The 25,638-nt window shown below is 47.2% G+C and overlaps 1 protein-coding gene across 3 annotated transcripts in view; it reads left to right on the top strand.

The window, feature by feature from the left end:
• The window catches only part of HIPK2 (homeodomain interacting protein kinase 2), a 177,324-nt gene that overhangs the window by 40,660 nt on the left and 111,026 nt on the right, over positions 1-25,638 (top strand). For 2 of the 3 annotated variants that reach the window (XM_035021213.1, XM_035021215.1), the window contains exon 2: positions 14,866-15,949. In XM_035021213.1, the coding sequence (XP_034877104.1) occupies positions 14,866-15,949 (1,084 nt within the window). Of the gene's footprint in view, positions 1-5,818; positions 6,022-14,865; positions 15,950-25,638 lie in introns of those variants that run through there. The other variant, XM_035021214.1, reaches the window with a different exon arrangement.

Here is a 25,638-nt window from a genome sequence, read left to right as displayed (position 1 = left end):
ATTAAAAAAAGAAAAGAAAAGGAACTGGATCCTGGTTATGACCAGGGGTAGAACTTTTTTTTTTTTTTAAGATTTTATTTATTTGAAAGAGAGAGACAGAGAGAGACAGAGAGCGAGCACGAGCAGGGGGAGGGGCAGCAGGCTGGGAGAGGGAGAAGCAGGCTCCCCACTGAGCAGGGAGCCCAATACAAGGCTCCATGCCAGGACCCCAGGAATCATGACCTGAGCCAAAGGCAGACGCTTAACGACTGAGCCACCGAGGCGCCCTGGGGGTAGAACTTTTGTAGAAAACGTTCCAAGGAAAAGAATGCCTATGTTTTTTAGGTAAAGTGGGTAAAATATAAGCTGTGTGTCTGAATCCTCTCAAGCTCTTGAAGTTTCCCGGGCATTCTCTATCAGAGTCACTGGGAATTGCTTTCTTCTTGATCAAACCTGCCTTTCCTCCCAGAATAGCATTTGAAATAAGTAATAGATGAGTCCCGTTTCGCTCCTTTTCTGTTTCCTTTGTCCATTGGAAAATAGCATACTGGACCTGTTGGTTGTATGTGGCAGGCACTGTGCTGAGTACTGGGAGCGTCAGTTTTCCCCGCAGAGAGCCAGTGTGTCGGGCGTGTTGTGTGTTAGGCCTTGGAGAGCCAGCCGACCTCGCCGTCCTGCCCTTCCACTGAACACTTCGTTAGGGCTTACTTCCCGCCAGGCACGCTTCCGAGCACTGCCTCCCTTAATCCTCACCAGGACCCCCCGAGAAACTATTACTGTCTCCATTTTACAGATGAAGACACTGAGGCATAAAGAGGCCGTGTAGCGGACTGAGGCCACACAGGCACCAAGGGGCAGACCCCACGTCCCCCGTGGCTGCTGGGAACCCAGAGACAATCTGGAATGAGCTCTTGGAACACGGACCACCAGTAAGGAAGGCCCTGTCGCCAGGTGCCTTCCTGCGTTAGAAGGCAGGACGCAGGCAAGCTCTCCTGCGCGTTGGCCGTGCTGCCGTGGGAAGGCTCCCTGCTGCAAGAACCTGCACGGTCAATGCCGCGTGCGGGTGGCCCAGAGCTGTGTGGTTGTCCGCCAGTGACCACACCAGCACCAGTCTGATGGCAGTGACTCGGAGCATAGACGTGTCCTTGCAGCAGACCAAGGAGCCCGCTTTAATCTGTACAGCTTAGACTCTTTGGCCCCTGGCTGCCCTGCCGAGGGACCCCTCTACCAGCTGTCACACCCACACGTCCACACACAAAATACCTGTTTGAATGGTGTGAAGAAGACCGCGTCGCATCTTTATGGCATTTCCCGCAGACAGAGCACGTCGCCGCGCTACTTGATTATTCCCAGCGTGCTCCCAGTTCGCTTGCACTTGCCAAGCACTTTCTCCCTTTCCTCCCATCTTTTACTCCTCCTTTTCCCCTTCCCCTCCCTCCCTCCCAGTGTCCCCTGCCTGCTTTCCACCCATTTCTCTGACTTTCCTTCTGTGGCGTCTTCCCACGTTCCTCCTCCGCTTTCCACCGTGGGAGCGGCACTTCGCCTCCCTTTCCCAAAACGATCTCTAATTGAGTTTTGTCAGATGTCAGTTAAAGCAGCAGAGAGGAACGAACGAAGAGCCTCACCAGGGACAGGCAGCCGTGATGGAGCGTTACTGCTGTGAACGGCGGCTGCCGTTGCAGCCAAGGCAGGGGGGCGTGTTCCCGAGCCCTCAGAGCGGGGCGGCCTGCATCCCGGATCTGCAGAGAGCCCGGGGGAGCGGCCTGCGTCCACTTGGCGTCACAGGCATCACGGCCCGCGTGACTTCTTTCGCAGAGTCTTCTTCACGGGGAGCCTCTGAGAGAAAGACTCAAAGAAATGCATAAACATGAGGCCGAGAGGCAGCGAACAGGTGCTGCGGCGGGGGCAGATTGCAGGCGGCGGGCCTTTGTCCTGGTTTCTTTGTAGAACAGCAAGGAGTGGAGGCTGAGCCAGGGCAGGTCTGAGGAAATACCGGCCCCGGACCCCTTCAGCACTGGTGCCCGGCAGCTGAGCCCACGCCGAACTTTCGCAGACCTTCGGCACCAGGCTTTCGGTCCCCAATTCCGTTGTCTTGAAGTCAAAGCGTGGATCACGATGGGCAAATACATTTGCATACAAAGAGGAGGTGTTTTGTACCCTGGCGAGAATGGTAACTAAGACAAGGGGGTAAAGCTGAGGATGCTTCTAGTGCTTCTCAGCCAGGAGGAGGCAGAGCGGGACTCCAAGGGCAGTCCACCAGCGTGACCCTGCGATTGTCACAGACACTTTATCACAAATTGCACGCACACACATTTTTTCATTGAAATACGTCCTGAATTGTATTACAGGGTGTATTAGTTTCCTAGCACCACTGTCATACTAAAGTACCCCAAACTGGCTTAAAACAACACCAATTTATTCTCTCATAGTTCTGGAGGCTGGAGGTCTGAAGTCAAGGTGTCAGCACGGCCGGGCTCCCACTGAGACTCTGGACAGAGCTTTCCTTGTCCTCTAGCCCCAGCTGGCTCCCGGAGGCCCTCAGCATGGCTTGGCTTGCGGCCGCCTCGCACTGATCTCTGCCTCTGTTGTTGTGTGGAATTCTCTGTGTGTCTGTGTCTTTCCTCTTCTCCTTGTAAGGACACCCACAGTCATACTGGATTCGGAGTCACCTTAATGGCCTCATCTTACCTCAATCACATCCGCAAAGACCCTATTTCTAAAGAAGGACACATTTGCAGGTATCAGGGGTTAGGACTCCAGCCTATCTTTTGAGGGGACACATGGTAATAGAATTACATAGACTAGTGGAACTTACATACTTTTTTGTTATAAAAAAGAATTGGCAGTGGCACAATATTAGGATACCAGACGGGAAGGAGTAAAGTAGGTTTCTAGTTCTGATTCTGAGTGTGCCAAGCATTTCTGAAGGTGAACCTAACAAGTAAGCTTAAAAAGACAAATCAGTTGTGGGCTGGGCATGGAATTAAGTAAGGAAAACACTTGATTTTACTTTATAGTATGATACCAAACATTTAAGAACAACGAACCCTTTTTTGTATAAAAGAGTAAGAAGCTTGTCAGATTTTTAGTATTATAAGACATTTCTAAAAGATAGAGAAGTTGATGGGGAGCCTAGCCTGGGTGACTCATTCAGTTAAGCATCTGACTTCGGCTCAGGTCATGATCTCAGGGTCCTGGGATCGAGGCCCGTATCGGGCTCCCTGCTCCGCGGGAAGCCTGCTTCTCCCTCTCCATCTGCCTGCTTCTAAGGGCGCCTGGGTGGCTCAGTCGGTTAAGCGTCTGCCTTCAGCTCAGGTCATGATCCCAGGGTCCCGGGATCGAGCCCCGCATCGGGTTCCACACTGACAGGGGAGTCTGCTTGTCTGTCTCCCTCTCCCTCTGCGCCCATCCCCCTGCTCATGCGCTCGCTCTCTCTCTCAAATAAATCTTTTTTTAAAAAGAAAAATGGAATCTGAGACTCATGTAGCATTGCCAGACATATACCTAGGCTCCCCAATACCTGTTCTAGTTCTGGCTTGCTTGTTTCTTGAGGTGGTCAGTCATGATTTTGGAACAGTAGTGAAGGGAGGGGGGATGCCAATGAGAGGGAGTGGCTGAAAGATTCAGGGATAGGTTTTTGCAAAGATTTGTGACACAAACACCTGGAAATTAATACCATTGCAAGTTTAACCGCCTTATTTAGAACGTTTCAGGAACAAAAGGAGCATCCTTCTAGATCTTTGAAAAAATGTGTATTTGAATGGAATTCATCAGTGTTGAAACCAGAAGCATAGCTGGTTGTGTTTTTATACTTTGTGGATATTTACCCTTTCCATCCCACCATCGTTGTTTAGAAGGGTTATTTTCTTGAGATCCTCAGTTGGAAGGAAAATGCAAAGTTGGGAAATGTAACAGCCTCTACAGGCCCTGCACTAAAAGGACAGCGTGGGGCACTCGGGTGGCTCAGCCGGTTAAGTGTCCGACTCTTGATTTCAGCTCAGGTCATGACCTCGGGGTTGTGGGATCGAGCCCCACCCACGCTGGGCTCTGGGCTCAGTAGGGAGTCTGCTTTCCTTCTCCCTGTGCTTCTCCTTGCATGCTCTCCCTCAAATAAATAAAATCTTTAAAGAAAAATAAAAAAATAAAAGTGCAGTATGGATAGCAGAAGGGAATTAGTGCATGTGAGATAAGACTGACCCAAGGAGGAAGTGGAGAAGGAAACTTCCATCCCATGCCCAGCCCACAAATGATTTCTCTTTTGAGCTTACTCATGTTCCTACTTGAGAAGTGTTTGATCCACCCAGAGTTAGCACCCTAAACTTAGCTGACTCTTTCCCACTTTGGTGTTATTAATGGGTCACTGCCAACTCGCCTTTATACCAAAGTTGACTACAGTTATTCCTCAATATACATTACAGGTACATCCCTGTATGGCCTTTTTCAGAAGCACTGCAGCTTACACTTAGGCAGAATTTAATTTAAAATAACCACTTTGCTTTTCCTTGTTTCCATATGTAATGTTTGACTAATTGGAATACCCTTGTAGGTCCTTTGAGGCAAAATATAGGGAAATCACAAAATGAAATGTCTTCTCTCCAAGGAGGGAAGAACAAAGAGAGTTCTCTTGGAATATCCTGACTCTATATCCTGAGAAAATTATACTCTAGTAAAATGCTTTTGGTTCCTTAAACCTATTGCTATGGGTTGAATTGTGCCCCCTGCAGAAAAATTCGCTTTATTCCTAACCCCCATTACTTCAGAATGTGACCTAATTTGGAGATAGACTCTCTACAGAGGTAATCAAGTTAGAGTAAGGTCGTTAGGGTGGGTTCTAATCCAACATGATTGGTGTCCTTATAAGAAGGGGGAAATTTGGACACAGAGACATGCGTAGAGAGAAGAGGGAGTGAAGACACAGGGAGAAGACAGCCTCCTACAGACCATGGAGGGCCTTGGAACAGATCCTGGGAACAAGTCCTCAGAAGGAACCAAACCTGCCAACACCTTGATCTTGACTTTCAGCCTTGATCTCGAATTTCTGTTGCTTAAGTCACCCGGTCTGTGGTCCTGTGTTCTAGCAGCCCTGGGAAACGAGTACTCTTAGATGTCAAAGTTTAGGTTTTTGTAAATAATTAAGAGTCTTGATTAATGCAACTATGGTTTTAAAAAGGAGTTTTTAAGTTATTTTATTTTTCCTTTCATTGATTCCACCAGTTTCCTGGAGAAAGAAACTAAAAAGCACATGTGTCTTCCCTTCAACCCAGCAATTGCACTACTGGGTATTTATCCAAAGGTTACAAAAAGAGTGATTCGAAGGGGCTCCTGCACCCCAATGTTTATAGCAGCAATGTTCACAGTAGCCAAACTATGGAAAGAGCCCAGAAGTCCATTGACAGATGAATGGATAAAGAAGATGTGGTATATATACAATGGAATATTACTTGGCCATCAAAAAGAATGAAATCTTGCCATCTTCCATGACGTGGATGGAACTAGAGGGTGTTATGCTAAGCGAAATAAGTCAATCAGAGAAAAATACTATATGATTTCACTCACGTGGAATTTAAGAAACAAAACAGATGAACTTCTGAGGGGGAAGGAAAAATAAAATAAGATAAAAACACAGAGGGAAGCAAACCATAAGAAACTCTTAATTATAGGGAACAAACTGAGGGTTGCTGGAGGATAGGTGGGTGGGGGGGAATGGGGTACCTGGGTGATGGGCACTAAGGAGGACACTTGCTGTAATGAGCATTGGGTGTTATACTGAACTGATGAATCACTAAATTCTTCCGCTGAAACTAATAATACATATATGTTACCTAAATTGAAATTTAAATAAAAAATTAAAAAGAAAACTTGTATGTCTTAATGGTATCATTCTTTTCTTTACCAGAATTATATTGGATTGGTGATTTTCAGATTGCCTGATAACGACTGGTAACATGGCCTTCATATAATCCATTTGTGGACCACACGTACTTAACCACTGCAGTGAAAGGCTGGTTTATCCATAATGGTTTATGGCGGAGTCATGGAAAGGTGAATGTGAGAGGGGCTCAGAGCTGTTATAGGTGAGGTTAGCAACTCTCAGAAAGAAAAGTAAGTCTGAACCCAAGAGGAGCTGATTTCGACACAGAATGAGCCAGTAGGTAGATTTTGAAAGTCCTGAAGAGAATCACATTTCTTGGAAAAGCAAGGAGATAACATGGCACATTTGGTTCTCTTCCCAGGAGAGCACCCCTTCTTTCTCTCCTCTTGACCCTGGGGAAGAAGAGGGCTATTGGCTTATTTCCAGCAGGGCCCAATAGCTCTTTTTCTGTTTTCGTTCTCCAGGATCAATCCTTTAATTGTGTTTATCATCATTTTATCCTTGACTTTTCCCTGTGACTCATACTTTCCTGCTCATACTATTTGACCACGTCTGTGCCCCCAAGGATTTCTTTATTTGCCATCTGCTCTACTTTCCACACCATTTCTCCTGGGAAACAGCTTTACCCACATGGATTCCATTTCCATCTAGGTGTTGTTGATGACAGCCCTTAGGTCAACATCTCTAGCCACGACTTCTCATCCATTCTCCTGTCCTGGGTTTTTTGTGGGGTTTTTTGGGGTTTTTTGTTTTGGTTTGGTTGTTTTTTGGTTTTGTTTTGGTTTGGTTGTTTTTTTTCAGTACATAGAGAACATTTCCTCTGTGTTCTTACAAATGCCTACAATGAAATCTATCCAAAATAGAGCTCTTCCAGCTGGACTCTTCTCTCAAAATTGGCAACACCATTCCTTTCTTAGTCTCTTTGGGATGTGAACTTTTGATTTCAGTCTTTTCCCCTTTTGGTATATTTGTCACTTCATCCTGCTGATCTTTGTTTAGCAATATTTTTGGCTGTGTCCCTTTGTCTTTGGCGTATGCATGAGCTGATTCAGGGTTACCCTTCCCTCTTCCCCCTCTGGTTAATCCTGTGTGCAAGGTTAGCACACCCTATTGAAATCCGTTCTCTTTTCAAAATGGTTTATCCTCATTCAAGATTCAGCTCAGCAAATGGGAACTAGATGCTGATTGTCAATGACCAACGGCCCCTGACATCTTAACTTTGGTAAATTAAGCAATTCCTTGCCTCAGAGTGTCAGTATGAATAGTCCAACACTGAATATTTCAACTTGGATACCTTGTCAGGGCTTGTAATTCAACTTGTGGACAGCCTGTTCTGTTTTCCCATTCCCCCCCGCCCCAAGCTTTGGTTCCACTCCCCATCTTTCCTGTCACCATCATGGAACCCCACTCCTTGGAGTCTCCCAGACTTATTGGATTCTTCTCTCCTTTGCCCTTACAGCGCACCTGTCAGTGTTGTCTTACCTTTTCTTCTCTGAAAAGTCTGATGTTTCGGCTCCTTCCTTTCTATTTTCTCAGGCAGTTTCTTAGTCCAGATCCTCAGTGCCACCCCCCGCCCCCCACCCCGGACTGCTGTGACAGCCCAGATCATCTTACTCCAGACCAGTGATCTGTCCACTGTGCCACTATGCATCAGATAGGTGAAGTTTACCTCTTTAATGAGGTAAATTTAATTTATTTGAACAATTTTGAATGGTTGCATTTCTCAGATGTCATCAGAAGCAGGTGGTACAGAAACGGTACCTGACTTAGGATCACCATCATGGGTGCCCATCATCTTAGCAGGTGGTGTGCAGTTGGGTGTGCCCCATACTTTACATCTGTCACTTCTCACATGTCAGCTTCTGTTTCTCCTTGCCTGTTGTACCTGTCTCCTTGTTTGGTGCTTCTAGTCCGAGAACCTACAAAGGGAAGAAAAATGGTTAATAGCATGGATCTGAGAGTTGAGCAGACCTCAGTTCATGTCCCAGCCCTGCTCCTAGTAGCAAAGCGACCTTGGACCAATGAGGTCATCTCCCAAAACTCCATTTACTCATCTGTAAAACGGGAAAAATGCACTTCACCCCACAATTGCAGAGTGTAAGCCACTGGAGTCTGACCCGGAGAGCAAAGTCAATGCTAGTCCCTCTGCAACGTAATTGTGTGTTAGAGGACAATCAGTAAGGCCGGTGGAGGCTGAAGGTGTAAAGTGAGTGGCAGGAGCAGTAGGGCTTCACGCCAGCTTTACGGAGTATTCAAAACTTCTAGAAGATTGAAGTTATCAGAAGATGGCAATTCTGGGGCGCCTGGGTGGCTCAGTTGGTTAAGCGACTGCCTTCGGCTCAGGTCATGATCCTGGAGTCCCGGGATCGAGTCCCACATCGGGCTCCCTGCTCAGCAGGGAGTCTGCTTCTCCCTCTGACCCTCCTCCCTCTCATGCTCTCTGTCTCTCATTCTCTCTGTCTCAAATAAAAATAAATAAAATCTTTAAAAAAAAAAACTATTAAAAAAAAATAAAGAAGATGGCAATTCTGGATAAGTAGGCTGTTAGTGCCATGGTTGCTTATTGGTGTAGCATTTGGTATTGTATTGCTACTATGTAAATACTTCTACATTGTTGTCTCTAAGCAAAGCCTAAACTTCTTGAGGGCATAGGCCATAGGGCTAGCTGCGCCCAGCAATTTGCTTACGTGGGTTAGCAGGATCTGGGACAGTGTCCTTCTGCCTTTCAAAAGATACCCCATTTTTCTAACCTCAGCTCAAGTCTTAGCTCCTCTAAGCTCCTGTCATGTTTACTTTGGCGAGTTGCTTATGTTGCTTAGAATTGCTGGTTGTTCTTTTTAATTTGCAATGAACTTGGCAACCCCCATGGGATTTTAAGCTCCTTTAGGGCGGTGCCAATGTGTTAGATGTCTTTGTGTTTCCTTTTGTGCCCAACCCAAGTCTTTTTTATATAGAGGACCCTTAATGGAATCAGTAGTATTGTTATTGTCATAATTGACGAAAGAATTCTGCAGAGTTTTGGTTGATCCCAAACTGTGCTCTGATGGAATACATTATATATTTAACATTACACAACTAGTGGATAAACAGACTTTGATTGAAAATGGTATAAAAGCCCCAGAGACATTTAGTATACACTATTTTGGAAATGTATCATTTAAAATTGGCTAATCTGAAATTATCTTTGCCCTACTTGTGAAATATAAACTTGATAAGCAGGATGACTATCATTAAAATTTTATGAATATAGTTTTGCATGTCCATGAAGACATTTTTTTTCGAGTATTTTTCAACCCCTGAGGCATCAAATTATCATGTTATACAGGGTAATCAAGAGCTTTGCAGGTTAACCCTTTTCTAGATGTTTAAAAATGTCCATTCAGGTGGATATTTCTAACATTCATACATTTTTGACATTCCTTTTGATGTATTCTACAACTTTATAATATCATATTGAGTAATGTGATCTCTAAGACAGATATGGCATCCCGTTGGGTATGGGACTTAATCCTTCGAGTTCCTGATTATTCCTTTTTTTTTTTTAATTTTTTTTTTTTTTAAGATTTTATTTATTTATTTGAGAGAGAGAGAATGAGAGGCAGAGAGCATGAGAAGGAGGAAGGTCAGAGGGAGAAGCAGACTCCCTGCTGAGCAGGGAGCCCGATGTGGGACTCGATCCCGGGACTCCAGGATCATGACCTGAGCCAAAGGCAGTCGCTTAACCAACTGAGCCACCCAGGCGCCCTCCTGATTGTTTCTATCAAATACTCATTATTCAGCAGAAGCGTGTGTCAGAGGATTTTGGGAAGTGGGGAAATTTGTACCTCTTTAACACTAAGGTGCTCACAATTGTGTTCTCTTTAACAATGTAACTGGATTCTGCATGGCAATCTATTTCACATCTGCCAAACCACAATTAAACTTTATCCACTGCTGGAAATGGTGCCATTATTTTACTTATAATTCCCTCTCTCAAGCTTTGGTAGAATTCAGTGAAGTTCAGTTCAGTGTAATTTCTTTTTAAATCATAGTTGAACCCTCACTCAGCTCCGTGGTTTCACCAGAGTCTGATCTTCCAGTAGATAATTTTGGGGTGGTGAAATGGAAAGGAAATGTACTCAGATGTGAAGCAACTTTTCAGTTCATCTAGTTGTGAAATATAAAATTATGAAGAAACTAAGCAAATAAGGGGGGGGGGGAGAGGACTAAATGAGCCAGTCCTTTAATAAGTGACATTAAAAAAAAAATCTTATGAGTTAAGACTTAAGGAAAATCATAAAGATTTTTGGCTATTCTTATTTTTAGGTGGAAAATACTATTCTTAACCCTAGAAAACTGAATTTCTCATTAAACCATTAAGACAGAGGCAAAGAGGCACGTAGAATTACCTTGATTTGAACTTTTTTTTTTTTTAAGATTTTATTTATTCACTCATGAGAGACAGAGAGAGAGGCAGAGGGAGAAGCAGGCTCCCAAGGAGCAGGGAGCCCGATGTGGGACTCGATCCCAGGACCCTGGGCTCATGACCTGAGCCGAAGGCAGACGCTTAACCATCTGAGCCACCCAGGCGCCCTTGATTTGAACTTCTAAAATCAGGGTTTGATTTTTCCACTTATCTTAGGAACCTAAACCCATCACTTGACTTCCTAGCTTTCAAAGTAGGACCCTTGCGAGAATGAATTGGAAAGGGTAACTCTGGACTGTCCCAGACAGAGTCTGGTGTTTGCTCACCCCGTCCATAAAACATCCAGCTCAGAGCCTAGTACGTACTTAGGTGATCAAGATTTTAAAATCTGGAGAACCATGATAACCCTGAGGAATGGTGTTTGAGTCTGAGGCAGCAGGCGTGGTGAAGGGCATTTCTAGCCATGCACATCTCCTCTCTGATCCTGGGCATCCATCACCAGAGGTAGCCAGTGATGATTTCCACAATTTTATGACCCTTGGCTGTCATCCCAATAACAAATAAGTCATAAGCCATCCTCTTTCCATCTGTAAAATTCCACTTCTGCACCCTGGCCTTTCTACCAAAATGTTTTTGAAACAGTGAAAATAGAAAAAAGAGCCACTTCTCTTTTATGTAACCTCAGCGTATTTCCTCTACTGCCACCCAGCCCTCTCCTCCCCAAGTACTTGAGGATTGAGGAATGAGGAGCAAACTAGGTAGCAAAGGACAAAGGGGAATGCTTATTTGTTTGGCCTCCAGTGGTTAAGTTACTAAAAGTCAAGGGATTGGTTATTTCTATATTGTATACAACATCTAAAACAATATGAATATTTAATACTGATAACTATGGGAAAAAACATTTTCAGTGTTATTGCAGAATTGGGGGGAGGTTGACTTGAACAAAAAGAGGAATAGGAAAAAACAGGTAGTGTAGATTCTGAATAAGCAAGCCAAAATAGTCTCATCAGGCAGAAGGATGTATATGGAGATATCATTTTGCATAGGTAGATATTGGAATTCAGGATCCAAACAAGAAGGGAAGCCTCTGTCAGATCTACGGGATCAGGGTGAAGGTGGGGTTCAGAGTGTGTGTCTGGTGTCAGGCTGAGGCTGCTTGTGGGAAGTCAGAGCACGTCCAGGCTGAAGTACAAACAGAACGTGAGCACTGACACCAGGACAGGAGCTGCCTAGCCCCTGCCTTGGTTTTTTAAAAAGTCTGGGTTTGGGTGGGAAAATAGTGGCAGGTTTTTCTTTACTCTCCAGAGGAAGGCCAGGTTCCATAGGTGCCTATGACTGGTCATTGCTCTGTAGCCAGAGAACTAAGCTCTCAGGGAGGCCTGGCCAGTTAGAGGGCTTTATTCCGTCAACTGAATGCCTACCATGGATAATAAACTTGATTTAATACTGGGGAAAACACGAATATGAAGTATAAACTGTAGCTCTTGGACCCAAAATATAGCCTGGTTATGGAAACGTGACCTAAATGTGTAAAAAGTGAAATAGCACAAAAGATAAGAAATTCAGTTCAACAAGACAAAAGAGATTTTGCAAGTCAAAAGTGCAATTTGTGGCCAAATGAATAGTACATATGGTAAGTGCCATTGGGAAAGAGATGTGGGAATGATCAGTGTGGGTTAGAGAGGTCTGGGAAGAGGAGGGATCTGAATTGTCTTGTCTTTGAATAAATTGAGAGAAAAGGTGAAGGCGTGCCAGATGAGGGGATGGTGTAAGAGTGTGGAGGCAGGGCATGTAAGAGACATTCTAGAAACAGTAAGTAGAACAGCTTAATTCAAGTTGGAGGTTGAGGACAGTTACTAGTTGGTGATGAAGCCAACAACGTAATTGAAATCGAACATGATGATGTTAAGTGAAAGAGCCCTCCACCTTATCATGTAGACACTAAGGAGTCATTGAAAGTTTTTGAACAGGGTGCCTGGGTGGCACAGTTCGTTGAGCATTCAACTCGGTTTTGGCTCAGGTCGTGATCTCAGGGTTGTGAGATTGACTCCCACGTCTGGCTCCACACTCACTTTGGAGTCTGCTTAAGACTCTCTCTACCCCTTACCACACACACTCACTCTCTGTCTCTGTCTCTAAAATAAGTAAATCTTTTAAAAAAAAGAAAAAGAACATGTTTTTGGACAGAGGAGTAACATGCTTAGAAATGTTCTAGGAAGATTAATCTGGCTGCTGAATATGGACAAATTAGAGGGAAAAAAAAAAGACTGCTCAGGTAGACCAGATGTTTGTGTTTGGTCCAGTCCTACTAGACAATGCTTTAACTATGGAAGCGGCAGCAAGAACAGAAATAAAGAGATGGATACAAAAGACATTTTGAAAGAAGGAGAAATTACTAAGACTTAGCACCTTCTTGTCCTTGGATAAAAGAAGAATCATCAAAGATAAATCCACATTTTTGGAACCAAGTGACTAGAAGAATATTCTATGAACAGAAAGGGGGATGCTAGAAAGGGGTACAAGATGGTTAAATTTTTAGGAAAAGATAAGGGAGTTCAGCTTTGGAAGATAGTCTTTGATGTAGCGGGAGGCAGAAATATATTCATGGAAGGTAAGAGGGAGAGCCTGGCCTGTCATGAAGGCGGGAGTCGCCTGCATAGACATGACAGCTCAAACTGTTTGAATGATTGTCTTCCAGAGAGAACAGAGTCAAAATGTTGGAAATGCCAACATTTTAAAGGAGGAAGAGGAAAAGGAACCACCGAGGCACACAGTGTGCAATCAAACACTGGAGGAGGAGATTACAGATTCTCATAAGCACAGATAAGAGCATCAAGAAGGAAGTTGTGGTCAGCATATCAGATGTTGCAGGGAGGTCAGGGGGAATAGGGGCTGAAAAAGTCCCTTGGGTTGGGCAATTAGGAAGTCGTTTACCTTTAAGAACACATAACTGTAGTGTGTGGTTGTGCTGGGGCAGGGGCCGTGGATTAAGGAATGAGTCTTGAAGAAAAGGGAGCATAAACCACTGATTACAGGTGAGAAGAAGAAGAAAGTTAAAGGGGAGGAGTATGGCTGTTCCTCCTCTTGGCTTTTAAGTTGGGAGTGTGTGTATTCCGCACACACATGAAGGCAGAAGAAAAAGATTAAGTCATTGATTCGCTCGGCAAAACTTTATTAAGTACCTAGTAAGGACTTGGATCTAATTAACAGGCAGAAATTGAAAGCTGTAAGAGAAGGAGAAGACAGTGGAAGGAACCAGAGAGGAGGAATCATGAGAATGGGAGGAAATTTGGTGTTGGAAAGGAGAGACACAGCTTCCTCTGAGACCGGAGAGAAGGAAGAAAGGATGGGGGGTGGACGTAGAGTCAGGAGTGTTCTGAAATGAAGAGAATAAAGGTAGAAAGTACGGTTGCTGACTTTGGGCTCCTGGACAAAGTGGAAGGTATCTGCTGGGAGAGAAAGGGTGGCCAGGGTGACGGGACCAGGTGGGAAGGAAAAGGTTAAATGACCACTCTAGGTAAGGCGAAGGGGTCAGAGACATGAACACGAGGACAGCTAGACACCAGTGGAGCTTGATGAAAACCCCGCTGTCCTTGTGCTTCTATGAGAAATGTTCATCAGCTGCAGTTAGATGATGAGCAGTGTTTGTTTCTACTTTCACCTTTAAGAACTTGCCTTTCTCATTGTCTTATTTTTTCTTGATAGTTTCCTATGAATTTTTGCTTCTAGAATCACCATAATTGTAAATTGTACAACTATTCCAGAGTTATGGTCTTCTAGATTCCTGTGGTTATCTCAATTTGGCTGAGATGTTGGCATGAAATAATAGTACTTTCTAGATAAACACATTGATAGATGAACTTAACAGGAAAAGTTAGTGAGTGGAGCCCATGAATGATGCTACCTACTCCTCCCCCAAGATAAATAAATGTTTTAATGATATAAAACATATAAAATAAATGATAAAATATTTTATTTAGGCCATCTAAATGAAAATATCAGACTGACTGCTGATCTCCTCAGCCCTACAGAATTCATTTAAGATGACTGAGATCCCAGGGGGTAATTATGGTTCATCCAGAAGCTAGCAGTCGTGAGTGGCTCCATGATTGGACTTATGTGGGAAGATGTTTCTTTAAACAAGCTAATCTGGGGTCTGTGACAAGGAGCAGTAGACCGTTGGGACAACTTAGTATGTAACAGTTAACTGGCCCACCTGATACGGTCCTCAGTTTTAGTAGGATTGCAACGCAGTGAGAATTATGGAATCTGTTTCTATCACAAACAATGTTTACTAAAAAAATAAGTAATGAACAAAGTTCTGATATGCTCATTCTGTATCTGAATCTTGATTGTATTCCCTACTGACTCTACAACTCTTCCACGCTCCTAATGGTGGCAGGCGGAACAGTCCAGAACCTCCTTGGCCTCCCAAACCGAGTGGCCAGAATGTGCTTCCGGGGTAGGGGGAGGGAGGGAAAAGATTCACTTTCCCCACCTTGCTTTGAAGTGGAAGGAAAGTATTGTATAGGACCCAAGCCGCTGGTCAGAACTGAGATGAATCTGCTGAATTCATTCATTTAATTTAATTCACTCCTTTTTCTTGTAGGTATGGCCTCACATGTGCAAGTCTTCTCCCCTCACACCCTTCAATCAAGTGCCTTCTGTAGTGTGAAGAAACTGAAAGTAGAGCCGCGTTCCACCTGGGACATGACTGGGTACGGCTCCCACAGCAAAGTGTATAGCCAGAGCAAGAACATACCACCTTCTCAGCCAGCCGCTACAACCGTCAGCACCTCCTTGCCAATCCCAAACCCAAGCCTACCTTACGAGCAGACCATCATCTTCCCAGGAAGCACCGGGCACATAGTTGTAACATCCGCAAGTAGCACTTCTGTCCCTGGGCAAGTCCTCGGCGGACCACATAACCTAATGCGTCGAAGCACTGTGAGCCTTCTTGATACCTACCAAAAATGTGGACTCAAGCGTAAGAGTGAGGAGATTGAGAACACGAGCAGCGTGCAGATCATCGAAGAGCATCCACCCATGATTCAGACCAATGCGAGTGGGGCCACTGTAGCCACTGCCACCACATCGACTGCCACCTCCAAAAACAGTGGTTCCAACAGCGAAGGTGATTACCAGCTGGTCCAGCATGAGGTGCTGTGCTCCATGACCAACACTTACGAAGTTTTAGAATTCCTGGGCCGAGGGACGTTTGGGCAAGTGGTCAAGTGCTGGAAGCGGGGCACCAATGAAATCGTGGCCATCAAAATCCTGAAGAACCACCCATCGTATGCCCGGCAGGGTCAGATCGAGGTGAGCATCCTGGCCCGCTTGAGCACAGAGAGTGCCGACGACTACAACTTTGTCCGCGCCTACGAGTGCTTCCAGCACAAGAACCACACGTGCTTGGTGTTTGAGATGTTGGAGCAGAACCTCTATGACTTTCTGAAGCAGAACAAGTTTAGCCCCTTGCCCCTCAAATACATTCGCCCAGTCCTCCAGCAGGTAGCCACAGCCCTGATGAAACTGAAAAGCCTAGGTCTCATCCATGCCGACCTCAAACCAGAAAACATCATGCTGGTAGATCCTTCTAGACAGCCGTACAGAGTAAAGGTCATCGACTTCGGCTCGGCCAGTCACGTGTCCAAGGCTGTGTGTTCCACCTACTTGCAGTCCAGATATTACAGGTAAGACCGCTTGCCCCGACCCAGGAGATGCCGAGTGCCCCCCTGGCGTTCACAGAGAGTGTGCAGCGGGGGTCACTGGGAGGGCGGGGGGGGTAGGTAAAATTACTCGCCTCCAGTTGTTGCCCTCAAGTAACTGACCATAGTTTGGTCAGAAAATTAGGACAGGCGCATGGAAGTGATGGTTAGAAGCCACGTGAGAATGGAGCCAAGTAAGCTGCTCGGCAGAGGTGTTCAGATTCTGAAGGGATTCCTGGAGCCTGGGATGAAGGGCCTGGTGGGGGTGGTTAGGTCCTGGCGGATGGGGAGGACCCAGACATGGGCAGGGCATGGGGCGGGGAGGGAGAGGGGAGTGCATTATTGAGGTCACGGCCGCAGGAACTCACAAGACTTGCTCAGGAGACAAGGAGGACACCCGCCTGTGAGGCCATAACAGGGGATCTGTAGGTGATGTGATTCAGATACGATTGAAAGGATAGGTGGGGGGGTTGGGGTCTTAAATACCCAACTAAGGGGAAGGGGTTGCAGCTGTATCCTTAAACACGGAGCAAGCACTGAGGCATTGGAACAGGTAGCAGGGTGGTGAGGGAAGCACTCGGGTCGTGTCACTGCGGTCCACTGGCCCAGCAACCCTGAGGCTGGCGCCCCCATCCCTGAGCGATCTGAGCCCAGGTCGTGCCCCTGCCCACTCCTCATCCAGCGGGGCCCTGCTGTGTCTCTGCCGCTGCCCATCCCCCCCATCTCCTGAGCTACAGCAGCTCTTCTAGGCTCTTCTCCTGTCCTTCCCCAGCGTTCCCTTCCCCCTTCGTCCAGCAGCTAAGGAGGAGCCTCCTCCACCGCCCTGCCTCCCTGCCTCCCTGCCTCCCTGCCTCCCTGCCAGATTCAGGAGGGAAGGATCTACCACTCACTTGCAGTCTGCTGTCGGTCCCCCTGCTCTGGAGCCACGCTCAGAGGGAAGCCAGGAGCCCGGTGCTGTGGCCGCGGAGGAGGGGGGGCCTGGGCTTGGAGCCTGCAGGGGAGGGCCCTGCCTGAACCCCGAGGGAAGGGTTGAAGGAGGAGGGTGTGCAGGGGTGAGACAGCAAGCACGTGTTCTCTTTAGGAAGTGTCTTCTTTGAAAGGCAGCTCTGGTTGGTGTCATTGCGGGTCACCTTCACAGGTCCCGGAAGGAGTAGCTGGTGCTCAGGCTTTTAATACTCAGTTACCCGAAATTGCTGCTTAGCGAGCAGATACCGGTTTTATTCGCCTTCAGTGGAAATTGAGCTTGGTGACTTGTAAAGAGACTTTTAAAAACTGTTCGAAAGGCAATGCATATTGAGAGTAAAACTTGATGGATCAAGTAAGTCGGTTTTGGGATTCTTTATGTACTCACGTCTTCTCGCCTTCTTGTGCCCACATGACACTTCCCACCCCCCTCCCACCAGGATGGTCTCTGCCCTTGGTGCCTGGGACCCAGCTCAGGGAGTCTGGTGGGTGTGGAAGGCTTGTTTGCAGATAGTCTCGGTGCTCTGCTTAGCTGTCCTCTCCCCGTCTTCTACCTCTGGCCCCTGCACCCCCATTTCCCTCGGAAGGCCCTCCCTCTGGGTACATTATCCCCTTTCTTTAACCCTTAGGTGACTGCTGCCTAAAATTCTGGGCAGGCAAACCTCTTCCTCCTCGTGGTCACCTTGGCCAAAAAGATGAGTGTCCTTTGGGTCTTTATGGTGGGCCTCCGTGCCCAGCTCTGGTTTCAAGGACACAGCCCACATGAAAGCCAGCCCAGCTTTTCTGCCTCAGGTGATGCTTCCTCTTGACATTGGTCCCCACGTTCCATGCCCTCCCCAGGCCTCATCTGAACCCCAGAGTGGTTTGCTAGCATAGCGAGCAGTGCAGGTGCTTGAGGACAGTCTTCGGCTCTGTGTGTGTTAGTCCTAGCTATCTGTGAGGGACAGCCAACTCCAGGCCACGATTTTCAAGTTGATTTTCTCAATTCCTTTGCCTCTTATGGGGGCCGGGGGCTGAGGGCAGGAAAAAACTCTATAATTGTCCATTGTTGATCTGAGAAGGAAGACATTTTCAGCCACATCTTGAGAGAACATGTCTTGTGTTTGAGCTGTGCATCTAAGGAGGTTCCACACTTTGGATCTGTCCTTCCATAGGGCCTGGTCCTCCTGGGGCCCCTATGTCTGTGTTGGGTGATTATCCCCTGTGACCTCTCACTTTCAAAGGGGAGGACACTCACATGTCCCTACTTATTTGAAATGGGATAGTATTAAATACCTTACCTTATTCTCTTCCCTGACAAGTGACATGGAAACAAGATGACATAGAGAGATGTTTCTGTCCTCGGCCTGAGGTACATGGAAGGATGGGTGGTGTCACAGGGAGGGAACTCCAGGATTTGGTTGGCCAAGGTTGGGGGCATATCACTGTAGAGGCAAGCCTGACAGTGTGTTTTTCAGGAAACAAAGGCTTCTTCTTTAGATTTTTACATCTGATGCATGAGTATCCCCTTCCTACTTGACCTTCCAACTTGAAGGTCTGTTAACATAGTTAACTGCCAAATCACACTGTTTCTCAACTGTATTGTGCATAAGAATCACCAGGAGACCTTGTTAAGAACACATTTCCACCAAGGTCTTGCCCCAGACCCACCAAATCAGAACTTCCAGAGAAGTGCCCCCCAAGAAAGTCTCCACCGTGCACACACACACACACACACATACAGAGTTCACTGCAGGGAATTGGATGTGAACTTGTGCAGGGTGGTCTTCGGCCCACTCTGAGAACGCTGCTGGGGAGAAAGAGATTTCCTTAATGGTGTTACCTTTCACGTGCTCACACCCCAAGAAATGGAGTTGTGGGTAATCCTCTTTACTCCCGTTACCTCACCTTGGAAGTCCCTGCCATTTCCCTATGAGATTCTACACTGATGCCAGTTTTTGTGGGGGGTTTTGGGGGTTTTTTTGTTTTTGGTTTTTTTTTTGTTTGTTTCAGTTGAGGGAGAGCCAGCAGTAAATTGATGTGGGGGTATTTCCACTATTGGCGAGACCAGGAAACTAAAAACAAGACCAAATATTAAGCTCTACTCTCCAGAAAAACAAACAAAAAGACACAGCATTCAGGCAAAAGATAGTCAGTGATTAAAATGTGTAGAGTTTTTTGTTTCTGCTCTGGGCTATTCAAAATACTCTGTCTAGACTTAATTTGGAACACTTAAGACCATTACTAAGACCTCAAAAAAATGGGGATAAAAATTTAGGACATAAAAAATGTCCAGTAATCTCCTTCTTCAGAATAATCTAACCTTTTTTTTTTTTTTTGTCTGATTCTTTTGGTTGCAGAGATTATCTTCAGGTTGGTTACATGGTTGTTTGAGGTAGGGCAGAGATGTATTTTAATTCAGTTCAATTCATCAGGTGTTCACCAGGAGCCTACTGTGTGTCCTGTGTGGGTAGATCTCCTAAAGGGAAGGAGGTAAAGGAAGATCTCTAATCTTGAGGAGTTTATGGTCTCTCTGAAGCGATCGAAGGACACCAATAAATCGCCTAGAGTAGGATTCTGGTGTTTTGATAGCACAAATGTTTGATCACTCGGTAGATATTCATTGAGCCTGGAGGGGAGCAAATCATGAGAAAAACCAGTTACAGAAATTCAGAGTCAATGAAAGATTTTGCCAGACGGGTTAATAGGGAAGATTTATAGAGCAGGAGCTGTATGGAAGGCATCTTGAGGTGGGTCATCCAGGAGATGAGAGATGGGGGTGAGGGAGCCTGGGAGCCCCTGTGATTGGCACAAATAAGGGAAGATGGTGACGTCTGGAAGGAGTCGAAGGCTTGGGTTGGGAAGTAAGGGTTAGGGGAGTGAGGTCTGATAGGGGAGAATATTAATGAAGGCATCAGGGTTTGGATTTAAGAACAGAGTAATTGGGCGCCTGGGTGGCTCAGTTGGTTAAGCGACCGCCTTCGGCTCAGGTCATGATCCTGGAGTCCCGGGATCGAGTCCCGCATCGGGCTCCCTGCTCAGCTGGGGGTCTGCTTCTCCCTCTGCCCTCTTCCCTCTCGTGCTCTCTGTCTCTCATTCTCTCTCTCAGATAAATAAATAAAAAATCTTAAAAAAAAAAAAAAGAACAGTAATTTAATGAAGTTAAGGATGTTAATGAATTAAGCGATTGGGATGACGACAAAAAAAAAAAGGTTGGGGGGAACCCAGAGGCTAGGAGACCGTAGTAGTTGTTCAGGAATAAAGGGAAGAGGCCCTGGATTATAATGCCTACCCCAACAGTAGAAATGTGAACACTTTTAGTGCTTTTAACTTCCCAGGTACTGTGACTACATCATTGGCCCAGAGGGGATAGTTTTCTGTTTATTGACTGTGCTTTCTCTAAGGCACAATTCTGAAGCTCTGCTCTCTCTGGAACCTGGTGTTAGATCCCCCCACTGCTACCAAGTGATGGGCTCTGGAAGGAGAGTTGGGAGACTTCGCCCCAGTCCTGGCCTTCTGTGTCCCCAGCTGACCGTGTTCCACTGAGTCATTGGGAGAACGTCAGTGTGAGCCATCCACATTCCTGAGTCTGGACCCCATTATGACCAGGGCCTGCGTTCGGTCGTGTGGTTGCTCAGAGTTGGTGGTTCGGTGTATGGTTACGGGACTATTTTTTCTCCTGTGGGTTGAGCTTGGCCTCCTTACCCCATCAGTAGGGGACAGGGGGCCTGGCACATTCCAAAGCGCCGTATTCTGCATCACTTCAGAAAAGGGGCACAGCTTCTAAAGCCATAAATATAAGTAGTTTCAAAAATGGCATAACTTGTGCAGATAATCAAGTATAAAGGGTGCCTGACTGGAAATGAGGTTTGACTGAGAAATGAATCGCATTGCAGGCATTAGCTTTTTAAATTGATTCTACCTTTATTACTAGCAGATAGATACAACCGGAAAAGGCTGTAGTTTACACCTTGAGGATATTAAGTGAAATATTCAACCCATTGACAAGCTCATCCACCCAGGGAGACGGTTATAAATATGTGAAAGTTTTCAGGGTTGCAGCTTTTCTGAGAAGTAACCAGTAAGTTACTTGGCTGTTAGGTTATCTCCAGTTTCACTTTACTCGGCTCTAGGACCTTGAACTGTATGGAGATGAATTTTTTTTTTTTTTTAAGATTTTATTTATTTATTTGTCAGAGAGAGAGGGGGAGACAGAGAGCAAGTGCAAGCAGGGGGAGCGGCAGGCAGAGGGAGAAAGCAGGCTCCCCATGTAGCAAGGAGCCTGATGTGGGACTCGATCCCAGGACGCTGGGATCATGACCTGAGCGAAGGCAGCCACTTAACCGACTGAGCCACTCAGGCGTCCCTGGAGATAAATTTGAAATTAAAATTTTCTTTAGTGGGAAGCTTTGTGTGTGCTTGAGTGTATCTGCCCAAGGGCCCCCTTCCCTCCTACACACACACACACACACACACACACACACACGTATGCAAGTACTCACGCACAAACTCAGTACCACAGCATAAGCCTGTGCATGGCATATGCAGACCTGGGTGTATGCCGGCCAGCACCTTGGTGACAGAAGCCAATACTAAGCCCTAGCAGGGATGCTGATGTGCATGGGTGTGTCCACCACAGCACCACATGGAAGGAGACACACAGACACATGCCACAGTCATGCACGTACACACAAGGACACACACGCACACCACAGACTACAGGAGCAAACCTGAGCAACCCCAGAGGTTGAGGACCCCGGTGCGGAAGCTGTGTTAATGCCCTGGAAATGGCCCAGTTTTCTGCCTTGCAGCAGGGATACTGACTACATGTCCCCAGACCTGAGGACAGTGGGACTGGAACCATGTTGGGGCTCAAGGGATAAACCAGTTGTTTCCAAAGTGTAGTCCAAGGATCCTCCTGCTGCAGAACCACGCAGGTGCCTCTCAAAAACGGAGAATCCTGGGTTGCAAAACAAATCTAATGAGCAGGCTCTCTGGCAGTGGGGCAAGGTGACATACATTTAAATACTCTTTACTCATTACATACTCTATAGCTAATTCTGTTAAAACTACTTTATTGAGGTATGATTGGCATACAGAAAGCTGTATGTATGTAATGTGTACAACCTGATGGGTTTGAAGATAAGTATACACCATGAAACCATCACCACAATCTATGCCATAAACACATCCATCACCTCCAGAAGTTTCCTCTCACCCTCTTTATTCATCATCGTCATCATGATTTTATTCTTTGAGAACTGTTGCTCTAGATGGCGGGGCTTCCAGAATATGTCACCTCCCTCCCCTCCCCCTTCCACGGGTGTACCACACGCCCTGTCAAGATGGGAGAAGCAGGACTGCTGGTGACAGCCTGGCTTTGAGCTATGGATCATTCACCTGAGCGGCTCATAGCCCCTCTGTGGGGCCCAGTCGGTGCCTGGCTTGTGGTCAGACCCTTTATGCCCCAGTGGTGTTGACAGTGAAGATCCAAAAATAGTTGGTGAGATAGGAGAGGGTGTGTGTGTTGGTGAACCGGGAAGCGGGTAGTTAGGAGGAGGTGGGCTTGTTGGGGGGGCGCAGAAAGCAGATGAGCAGCAGAGATGACAATACACGTCACTCTTTGCGTGATTTCCGGTAGATGTAGCACTTTCTGCCAGGTGGTGACTGGGCTCTCCCTGCAGCCACAGCTGGGTTTGGAGCTATCATCCCGATTTATGCATCGAACAAGTAATTGTTTGAATTCCGAAGATGTGCCAGACACTGTGCTTTGTGCTGAGGTTTCAAGAAATGAGTAGGAGGAGTGCCCTCAACGATGCAGTTCTGCCCCTAAGTCTGCAATGGAATGAGCTGTCCTTGGGGAGCCATTGGTTGGGTGTGCCAGGCTCTGCTGTCCTCATCTGCCCAGTGTAGACATCTCTCATTAAACCGAGAAGGGAAAGTGTGCAAGACAAGCCTGGAGTCTCTTTTCTGCCTTGGCCCTGTCGGCGTAAAGCCTGATGGAGGGTCAGGGCTCTTGGTCTTGGGTATTGGGCTGTGGCCCTCATTCCCAGGCAGAGATGGAGATGATGGCATTGTGGAAATGAAGGTCTCAGGTTGGGTGTCCCGAAAGCCGAGCCTGAGACAGGGCTTGGGTGCAGAGAGTCCTTCTGGGAGATCTCAGAAAACAGGAGCAAGGGAATGGGGAAGTGATACCAGAATTAGGGAGCTGCCCCATTCTACCTCCAAGGGGTCCACTGAAGGTCTTTGGGATTGGGCCCCAGAAGGGTAGAAGGCTGGGGCTCCAGTTCCGCCGAGGTTGAGGGTCGTGAGCCTTTGTGTGGGCCAAGCTGGTATGAAGATTGGGTGGGCTGGGGCAGACCAAGAGAGGCTGAAGTAGAAAAGCAAGGTGACGTGCACAGCGAGGTCCGCCATGGTGGTGGCTGAAATCAGAGGGAAAGTGACACGTGCCCCGAAAGGCCCCAAGGTGTGTGCTACAGCACTCTGCCCAGACACCTGTGTGCTGGTGTCCAGAAGTTTCCTCCCACCCTCTTTATTCATCATCATCATCATGATTTTATTCTTTGAGAACTGTTGCTCTAGATGGCGGGGCTTCCAGAATATGTCCTCTCCCTCCCCACCCGCCACTTACATGTGACGTCTTTTTAAATGGAAAGAGAAGGGGAATCTGGGTGGCTCAGTCGTTAAGCATCTGCCTTCAGCTCAGGTCATGGTCCCAGGGTCCTGGGATCGAGCCCCGCATCGGGTTCCCTGCTCTGCGGGGAGCCTGCTTCTCCCTCTCCCACTCCCCCTGCTTGTGTTCCCTCTCTCACTGTGTCTCTCTCTGTCAAATAAATAAAATCTTTAAAAATAAATGGAAAGAGAATAAAAGGGAAATGTCTTTTCAGGCGAATTTAAGGACTGTATAGGTTAAGAATTCAGAATTGAACTCTAAACTTGGGTTGTTCGGAAGTTGAAGATCTGACATAAAATAGCTAAAATTAATTAAAAAACAAACTAACTAAAATTCATGAATCTGGCCTCCACCTTCTGTAGCTGGCTAGGTGCCGGCCAGAGGTGGGAGATGGGCTGGGCTCTGGGAGAGAATACCCAGGCAGGGGTGGGGCCTGAGGGCCTGAAGTAGGAGCTTGTCGGAGAAACAGTGGAGGGACGTGGTAGGAGCTACTTTTCTCCTGCGTTCTCCGCGCACGCTCAGGAGGGGTGCCGGCCCCTTTCCCTGTGGCTCCTCTGTTGAATGAGTGAATGAATGAATGGCATCATGGCCCAGTGCACACTGCCACATGACAGATACCCTCATGTGCCCGGTTTCTTGTGGCCTTTCACTGGTCACCTAAACCCTGGGCCCACGGCGTCCGGCATCTCCGAACCCCGGATCCTTCGGGACCCCAGTAGCAGCCCTTTGGGAGTATCCACATCTCCCCAGAAACATTCATTCCTATCCTTCCTTCCCACCTGTGAGATTTCAAATTCAAACCTGAAGACAGCTGACTCGGCTTTTAACAGATTAGTTCCCTGAAATCAGCCAATATCTGTCATGTCCCATTATAACTGCAGAAAATGAGAAGTGACGCCCCCAGCCTGGAGCAGGGGCCACACGCAGCATGCCCTGACTGGAGGGTGTGAGACGGTGCCGGCTTCTGGGCCTCTAACCTCTTACCTGCCTCTCTGTCTGGGGGCCTTTACACACCTGTGACGCAGGACTCCCTTAACTTTGTCTTCGGACCTGTGAGCTGAGGAACAAAGATTTCCTGTGGAGAGGGGGGCGGCTCGTGCACTGCTCCCCATGGGCTCGGCACCTGCGAAGCTCTCCGTAAATGTGAGCTGCTCATATTTCCTTGTCATTATTCTTCTCATCGTTACCGTATGCGGCAACAGACCTGGCTCTGAATTCCAGCTCTGCTGCCTTAGAGCTGTGTGACTTTAGGCAAGTTCCCACACCTCTCTGAGCCTCCTTGTCCTCGGTCGGCTCTTACAAGGGAAAAATTGCAGCACCTGAGGAAGCTGTTACAAGGACTCGATGAGGGAGCAGTGTGCGTCTGACTCACCTGTGTGTACCTTGCCTGGCGCAGGGCGCCTCTGTCCTTACCATTGTGCTTTTTCCCTTGGGCTCCCTTCACAGTTATGTGCCTCTAGTTTAGCATTTATTTAATTTGGTCTGTGTATCATTAGCTATCAACATCCCCAGTATTCCCAAGCTTCTGGGGATCAGGCACCGTTTCTTTTTCACCTCTGTGGACATGGGGGCCCAGCACGGCACTTTACCTTCAGTCCGTGCAAGGGGCTGCATGCTGGGAGTGTGTTTGGTGGGTTTCCTCTGGCGTCAGGAAGGGACAATGTCCAGCTCCACGGTGAGGGGGGGGGTCAGTATTTGAAGAGAGGAGCGACATGTCCCCCCTCCGCCCCCAAGTCGGGAGCGAGAGGTGGCAGAACTGTGTTGGTGTGGCGAGAAAGGCAGGGGGCGCTGTTCCTGACTTGAGGGCCCGGGCTCTTGCCCTCCCGCTGCTTTGGTGACCCCGAGGACGGCTGCGAGGTCCTGCACTCACCGGGCTGGACACAGAAGCCCCAGAGAGTGAGGGATGGCACACTGGAAGCCTCATGAAGTTAGATTGCATTCGACACCTGCCGTGACTTCCTGCATCCCCTCCCCATCTCTGCCCACATCAGAAAGGTCAGGGAGCCAAGACTGGATGATGGGAGAGACTGTTCAGAGACCCCCTGAAGGCGCTGTGAGC

This window comes from Mirounga leonina, unplaced genomic scaffold (genome assembly GCF_011800145.1).
Source record: "Mirounga leonina isolate KUSES-001 unplaced genomic scaffold, KU_Mleo_1.0 Mir_174, whole genome shotgun sequence".
Taxonomy (NCBI): Eukaryota; Metazoa; Chordata; class Mammalia; order Carnivora; family Phocidae; genus Mirounga; species Mirounga leonina.
This window is presented reverse-complemented; position numbering and strand designations above follow the sequence as displayed.